The sequence below is a fragment of the Pseudomyrmex gracilis genome, unplaced genomic scaffold (genome assembly GCF_002006095.1).
Source record: "Pseudomyrmex gracilis isolate BER0280 unplaced genomic scaffold, ASM200609v1 scaffold_199, whole genome shotgun sequence".
NCBI classification, from domain to species: Eukaryota; Metazoa; Arthropoda; class Insecta; order Hymenoptera; family Formicidae; genus Pseudomyrmex; species Pseudomyrmex gracilis.
This window is the reverse complement of record NW_018020783.1, coordinates 282,741-291,176: the sequence shown is the minus strand read 5'-3', so window position 1 is coordinate 291,176 and position 8,436 is coordinate 282,741. Positions and strand designations below refer to the sequence as shown.

General features: G+C 30.6%; 1 protein-coding gene across 1 annotated transcript; it reads right to left on the bottom strand.

Annotated features, from left to right (window-relative positions):
* Nucleotides 1–2,133: 2,133 nt before the first annotated feature.
* LOC109858364 (fatty acyl-CoA reductase 1-like) lies at nucleotides 2,134–7,352 on the bottom strand. The gene is made up of 7 exons (XM_020435522.1): nucleotides 7,269–7,352; nucleotides 6,703–7,170; nucleotides 6,446–6,591; nucleotides 5,677–5,979; nucleotides 5,339–5,587; nucleotides 5,043–5,222; nucleotides 2,134–2,527 (listed from the first exon to the last, which is right to left on the bottom strand). Exons 2-7 carry the CDS (start codon nucleotides 7,153–7,155, stop codon nucleotides 2,443–2,445), a joined length of 1,416 nt encoding a protein of 471 aa, XP_020291111.1. The 5' UTR covers nucleotides 7,156–7,170; nucleotides 7,269–7,352; the 3' UTR covers nucleotides 2,134–2,442.
* Between the last annotated feature and the right edge of the window lie 1,084 nt (nucleotides 7,353–8,436).

Below are 8,436 nucleotides of genomic sequence, written 5' to 3'. Positions count from 1 at the left end.
TCATATTTGTTGCATTCAAATAATATAATTTTATACCAAACAACAATTTTGTTGAATGAAACTTTGTATTGTTACGTTATATTAAATCATAATATGAAGGAAATAATATAAGTGCTTGAAATAATTTATTTCAATGAAATAATGTTTTATTAAATTTTTTTCATTAAATAAAGCATTAGTTAATGAAGAAATCAATTTTTAACATAACTGTAACAGACTATATTTGATTTAAATATAGCATTATTTGAGACCAAAAAGTTGGTCGCGTTGTAAAAATGTACTTTAAATCATATTTAATAATAATAAGAAAGAGAAAAATATTTTTACCCATTGCAGGTACATTGCACTGCAATATTTTTAATAAAATAATATTTTAAAGAAATAATAAATGAATTGTATAAGATAGCTTGAGAATAAGTAGATAAAAATAATCACATTTTAGTAAGGAACAAGTAGTCTTGCGGACTGAGTGTAGGTGCTTGCGAATACGACGGAGGCGTCTCGAGTTCGAATCCCGCTATTATCTTAGGATTTTTTCAGGTCCGGTCTCTTTTAATGAAATTTATCGGTTGATTGGCGAGCTAAACCGGGCTTCCAAAAATTAATTCAAGTGAAATCTCTTAGCTGTGTGAAAGCGCAAGTCGCGAAAAATTCTTTTGTTGAATTTTTAGATGTATTTAACTTAATAAACTATTTTGTTTTTCACGCTTAACGTAAACACTATGCAAACTTTCAGAAACGCTTTATACAAACGCCTTTCAAACGCTGTAGCGTTGCAATTTCCGCCCTATGAATTTCTCTACTGACCGTTTCAAAACTTTCACCGAATTTCCGCAAAACGCTCATACAAACGTCAAATAAACGCTTATAAAACTTCTCATTTTTGTTAGGGCGAGGGACGTAGCTCTCCCCCTCCTTATTTACACGCTTACAACACAAACAAAAAAATAAAAATTTAAAAAATAGGTAATGAGATGATAAAAGGGCAATTGGAACCAAGTACAAGGTGGAATGTAATAAACAATAATATATATCAATATTCCAAATGTTTCGGCTATATATTTAAGCCATCTTCAGTGGAATCTTAATAAAGTATTAAACAATCCATTAATTATAACGACATCACAATTATTGACACGGAATTCGCCTTTCTATCATCTCATTAATTTTTTAACCGGAACCGGAGGTCACTCTCTTTTATATTTTATAAAAAAATAGTCTTGTTTTTATACTTTTGGGAGCGCAAGGAGAGGAACAGAGCTCCTTTCTCGCCTACACGTGTACGATAGTGTGTGGTACAAACGAAATATTTACTTCTCAAATATACATAGTATCAAAAAACGAAAGTTTATTTAAGAAAATTGTTTTGTTCATAACTGTTTAATAAACAATGAGCGACGACTAAAACCTTTAGATCATTACTCAGGGACATGTCCTTAACAATATATGTTAAGATCATTGAAATCGATGAAGTCGCCTTTAATATGCAAATTTATCTGATTGAGTGTTCTTATCATCTAAGCTATCGTTTTCATAAAGTTTCAGAGTTTTTAAATATTACCGTCAAATAACCTATTAAACTGCAAGCGCGTATTTATTGCGGTATAAATGTTTTTAGACTACTACATGTCAGTTAACAGTTCAAACTTATTTAATGACGTATATGGGTCATAAAAATATTAAAATGCAATATCATTCACGTAGAATTTACGTCAACAGTGCTTATATTACACCACGTGCGGTAATCGAACTAGCTGTGTCATTTCTTATTAAATGCAGCAAGATAAATCAAATTCAAAGTTGTGCAATTTTATGGCGCGCAACCTGATAGATATACAATGTTGATTTTTCCTTCTGAATAAATTAAAAAGTGTATAATCTGTGAGTTTCTTTACTTTGCTGCAAAGCATTAATTTCTAAATTTATTGTCATAATTTATCAAAATTTGAACAAAATGTCTGACAAGCGTCTAGCATTTCTATGTAAATCTAAAATTAACAAGCTTCTAAAAGTTGATTGACTGGCAGTACAGCTCATGAAAATTATCACCAGTTGCTAGCAGTTTTCACGTTACCTAAAGTTTACTTAACGACGTTCACAATCGACCAAACATCGCACGTAGGGTACGGTCTTAACCTCACTGCAAATGTTTCGAAGCATCGTTCTATCTTTATTTTTCGTTAAATGTAGAATAAAGATAGTATGATGCTTCGAAACAGTTGCAGTGAGACTTTTACCGCACCCATAATCTCACGACGTGAAGTCTCTTTTCTCTTTACGTGAAACGTTCCTATCAGAAAGTGTTATATGCCAATATTTTACCTGAATGTCTTACATAAAGAATATTAACGTTTTTCAACAAACGGAGAATTAATATGGAGTCGAAATTTGTAAAAAAAAATTTTGCAGAATAGAACTCACTCTAATTATCCAATATTAACCTTACCTTTTGTTATGACGTCTGGCTTGTTCTAAGCGACTCATGTCTTCATTGAGTAAGTATATCTTAGAACCGATAATGCCATTTCTGAAATAGAAAATTAATTATTAATATTATAATAACAACTCGATAAAATAATTATAAGACAAAAAACCAGAGAGCCTGTGGTCTAAGTTAAAGATGGATGTTCAAATGCAACATAAAACGCAGTAATTTCGTCCCTCTAAAGTTTTTTGTTTCTTATTCAGACTGTAATTAATGGCTCGACTTAAAAAAATTTGTATGCGTAGCTCAAACTCTCTAGTATAAATCCCATAATCCTTGTTTCAAAATCTTTCATACAAAAAGAGAAAAAAATTAAAATGTGTAAGAGATGCATTTTTGACGTTTTCAAAAGTGTTCCTAATTTCGTCCTTTTTTGATTTATCTAAAAAAAAGTTGAAACTGTCAGTATGATTTATTAAAATGTTTCTCCCAAAAATGCTATTATCTATAAAAATATAATTTTACGTGCAAAAAGTAAAAATCTTAAGTAAAATACACAGTTCGTAGTTATAAGAATACGCAGAAATCACTGGAAACTGCTTTATTCTATAAAGAAAAAAATTGCAAGTTTTATTATTTTAATATTATTATAAAATATATATTATAAAATAAATATTATATTTATGTTATAAAATATATATGGCAAAGCTAAAGATACTGAGGACAAAATATGGAACAGTTTAGAGTTACATTTTACATTTTTATTAAATGTTATTTTACTTGTGACACAATGAGATTATCACTTTGTGACATTAAAATAGAAGTTATATACTACAACTGCACAAAATTGCAAGTAAAAGAGACGTTTTTTACATAAAATTTTTTATATAAAAAACAAGCCTCAAACTAAAGCTTGCATTACAGTATGCTGCTTAAAACAACAAACCACTCACACGTTATAAACTTGCGACAAAAACAACGATTACGCTTATAACGTGATAATAAGGTTTTTTTGCGTGCGTTCTACTAATTTCAATAATTTGTAGCATATGACAGTACCTAATAGCTGATATCAGCCAGGGAACGCAATTAGGTGGAGACAGAGACGAAATTTAGATCCCTTTCCCTATTCCGGACGTTTTGATCAATTTTTATTGGTGATTATTTTCAGCTATTTACAATTTAAATACTAATATAAGAATATAAAATTATAAAAATAGAAAAAATATAAAAATATGAAAAATATCCGTTAGATAGAAGAACACGTACATTAAACATACAATTTAAATAAATGTGTACGCACCTAGCTCGACTAGTCATCAAAGACCGCTTAATGCACACCGGCAAGTAAAACGAAGCAAAACAGATAACATAGACATGCTAAACATCAAAGTATGATGTGTATGTATCGAAGATCTATACCGAAAAATCAGATAAATAAGAATAAATATTATGAAGTTAATCAGTAAGTGCAATAAAATTTTGAGTCAAAAAAAGAAAAAAGTGAATATAAATAAAAGTCAAAGTATAAAAATGTAAAAGTCAAAAGAATAAATAAAAGGTCAATTAATAAGACCATGAGAACTGTAAATAAATAAATAAAAACTACCTTCAACCTGGACCACAGGCTGTCTGGTTTTTTGTCTTAAAATAGAATTATTAATTTATAATAATAAATTATTATATTTTTATTTAGAATTTATAATAATAATTATGGTAATTATTAAGTATAGGGGATTATGGTTTGACCTTAACTTTGACATATTTTGTCAAGGACATGTCCCTGAATAACAATCGAAAGGTTTTAGCCGTCGCTCGTTCTTCATTAAAAAATTATGATCTTAAAAAGTTGTATTGAGATTACGTATACTGTTTATGTATACTGTCTAAATATGCATATTTTTATACATAGAGGATTTACAAGGAAAATATTACAAGTACGTTAAATTATTTATATATAGAACTTCGATGTAATAAGCAAGAACGCGTGAGAATTCATAGGTATAAGAAACACTAAACAGTGAAGGTGGTAAATATGTAACCATTCAGAAGAAACATTCACGTACTATGTTTATGTTGTAAACGTGTAAACAGGGAGAGGGGGCTCCGCCTTTTCCCCTGCTCCCCTCGAGGAAAAATAAGAAATAACTTTTGATTACATGTCGCTTCATGTCGATAGTATGTACGTATGATAGTACGTACATGATTTTTAGCGACACTTAATTAGAAGTTATTTCCTATTTTTCCTCGAGGGGAGAGCAGGGAAAGGAGAGGAGCCCTCCCTGTCTACACGTTTACACCACGAAAATTACAACTCTTAATGGTTTTGTAACGGTCATTTTTCTGATTATATTTTTTATGAATATGTTTTTAATAAAAACTGAGCGCGCCTAAAACCTCTTAAACACTACTCAGGAGAGTGCCCTTTACAACATATGTCAAGGTCAAGGTCATCGGACCCTGTACTCAATAATTACTATAATTATTATTAATAGAGAAAATAATGATCAATTATATTATTATAATTTTTGAGTAGAAAATAATTTTGTAGACAAAGTGGATGTTTTCTGCTGATTGCGTACATAATATACTTACACACGTGAGCTCTCATACGCACCTCATAAATTGTTCAATAGTAACATTCAAACTTGATTTATATCCAAATTCCTTGTCATTATCAGCGCTCAGATTTTCAAATATGCTTAGTAACTTTGAATTATTAAAGTTCCAGGAATTAACCAGAAAAAATGATAAAGCATTGTTTGCCACATACACTTTTTGTTGCAATCTCAATAGCCTAAATGATTCGAATAATATGTCACAATTAAAGAAACTTATATTTCAAAAATCTCAAATTTAATAATTTTTTGAAAATAATGGCATGTAATAAAATGGATTTTAAATGGAACTTACATCGGACGTACACCGATTATTTTCAATATGGCATCTATGAATAATGCCGGTAAAACTTGTAATATCAACGTCAATACGTAATATAGCAAACGATTTTTTGCTATAATCGTATTCGGTTTCCAAATTGTGTGTTCTAAAGGAATATCACACAAGGCACGAAATCCTGTGTGTATCATCTCTTCTAGGCTTACGCTCTTATGATTGTTCACAGAGGAATTGTAAATATGAAGGCTGTTGTCCTCAGAGATACTTAGAAAATATTATGAAGTTTACCGCACTTTCGCCAGTGATTGTGAGAATATGTCAGGTACTAATGAGCCGTTTTATTATGTACATACCTTTGTATTCCGCGTTTCCAAAGTACGATTAACATTGCTTTGATTACTAAATCTACCGGAATGTAGTCGGAAATTATACTAGAATCCGCATAAATCACGCGTAACAGTCCAGTCCCTCCGCCGAGTAACATGCCTATTGGACCGTTAAAATTATCAATCCAACCTTGTACAGGCTCCTCGACTGATGATATAACTATAGACGGTCTTAAAATAACGCAAGGCAATGACTTGGAATGGTCGCTTATTGCTTTCTCGGCTAATTTTTTTGTAAAAACATAGGTATTTGCCAGTGTTCCTATGTATCTGTAAAAATCAATAAACAGTAGTGAACGTATTTTGACAAATGGCAATATACAGGGTGTCCCATCTAATTTGAGCATTTTAAATATCTCGCTTATTTTGTACGATAGGAGGTCGAAAGAGTCATTATTCAGTTCGAGGAGACAAATACTGTAATAAACAAGAAATTTGTCTCAAGGTCATATTTTTTTAGGATTTTAAGGTTATTGTCATTTTTTTAATCTGAAATTACATATTTTTATCCTTGTGATATGATAGGCAAGGTCAAGACGAATCCAAAAAGTTCTTGTTTATTACAATATTTGTCTTCTCGAACTCAATAATGACTTTTTTCGACATCCTCATATCATCAAAAATAAGCGAGATATTTAAGATGCTCAAGTTAGGTGGGACATCCTGTATTATACACGACACAACGTGTGTATCTTGTGTGCAGGTGCACAATTTGTAATACAATTGTAGAGTTTACTTCGCTGTAAATATCTTCAAAATATTCTCATCGACAGACTCAGCAATCTTGATCGTTTGCCTCCAGTCGACTTCCGTGGGATACAAGACTTCGTCTACTTCGAATTTGTCGCTTTGTGTATACGTCGAGCTCACATAAAGCAGACCCTTTTTCAATGAATTTTTTATGTAAATTAAATATTACAGTATCATTAGAATTTTGTTCTAGTAGGCGTGCAAAATTTACTTGCCAAACAATATATAGATAAAATAACTTACTACTATATTTTTCATGGATTGAGCCATAATACAAACGTCACGCGTTGATCGCAAGTTGGTAAAAATCGCATCTCTGAGGCTCTCATCAAAGCGCACGGTAGCCGCAACATGGAAAATTATCGATACTTTTTTGATCAATAATTGTCTGTCGTTCGGCAACAATCCCAAGTCTTTAGCACTTACGTCTCCGCTTATAGGAGTGAGTTTATCGAAACTACATGGCTGCTCGTTCCGTAACGTATCAAAAAGCTTATTATTCAACATAGTTTTGAGCCTATCGTTGATGGTTAATCCTTTTTTTGGCCGTATTAGCAGAAATATTTCTTTAATGTCCGGACAAGATCTTAGTAATTTTTCACATAAACATTTACCTAAGAAGCCTGTACCACCAGTTATGAATATGCTTCGATGAGAGTAAAAAGCCGGTATAAATGTATTAGCATCGTTAGTCATGTTAATTAAAGTTGCCTATAAATCATAATTAGATAGTAAGTACCGAGAAATTCAACTTATTAAAAACTTATATTATTATTAATTAAAAACACATTTCAATAAAGTCACTTTACTTTTGATCTACGATGTTCAAGAATCAAACCACAGCACTTGCTTTTTTATGAAAGCTTAACACGTAAATAAGCCTGACTGATTCGTTCGTGCAGGTGTGAAGTTTGCTCGATGATGACGCATTTTTGAGAGTTTCAAAGTTCAAGAAACAATTGTTTTTATATTCATATATGTATATGAGCCGACTGTTACGAGTTTATATATGTGTGTCTTATACATTTAAAATTGGCCCTCATTCATATTGATAAAAGTGACGTAAGAGAATGCAGACTATTGTATTTAAATGAACTAAATAAATTACAGTAGTTATCATTCGGATCTTTACCAACGCAAACATAAATTTATATATAAAATTACTTTTTAGTATGATTTCATATATTATAAAATATTTATGTTTAGGGAAAGGGGCCCAAATTCCGTCCCTGCGCTTAATTGCGTCCCCTGGCTGATATCAGCTATTAGGTACTGTGCTAAAGAAATTATTGGAATTAGTAGAACGCACGCAAAAAACCTTATTATCACGTTATAAGCGTAATCGTTGTTTTTGTCACAAGTTTATAACGTGTTATTAGTTTGCAAGCAGCATACTGTAGTGCGGGCTTTGCTTTGAGGCTTATTTTTTATGTAAAAAATACGTTTTTTTTACTTGTAATTAAGTTGTAGTATATCTTTACAAAAGAAAAAACATACGCCAAGTACATAAAAACTATCCCAATATACAGACTATCTATTACATAAATCTTTTTTCTGTATAAGTAAAAAACATAGACAATCAACGCAATTAACCAAGTACTGGACCCAAGACTGTAGATTTTATAAAACGGGCTTAAAACAAAAGTAAAGTACAAAACCTTGACGTGCCCGGGTCGTAAGTAGTACTGATTCAAATTATTTATTGTATATGAACTTAAGAGACGCACAATTTTTAGATATATCTTATTATTCTAATATGTTTTATTATATTACATATATCTTATTACTATACATATATCTTATTATATTTTATTATATTTTTTATTATTATTATATTTTCTTTCTTTATATTTATATTTTTTTATAGTTAAAACAAGATAACAACAATTATCTTTAATGTGATATAATGTTACTTTTGAAATTCTAAAATTTTAGATATGCCAATATGTTAGTATTAATTTATTAATTCATTCACTT

Coding starts and splice junctions, on each gene's coding strand:
- LOC109858364 (XM_020435522.1), bottom strand. CDS start 7,155: ATGACTAACGATGCTAATACATTTATACCGGCTTTTTACTCTCATCGA. Junction 5,223..5,338: donor ATAATCGGTGTACGTCCGAT/GTAAGTTCCATT, acceptor CGAATCATTTAG/GCTATTGAGATTGCAACAAA. Junction 2,528..5,042: donor ACTATTGAACAATTTATGAG/GTGCGTATGAGA, acceptor TTTCTATTTCAG/AAATGGCATTATCGGTTCTA.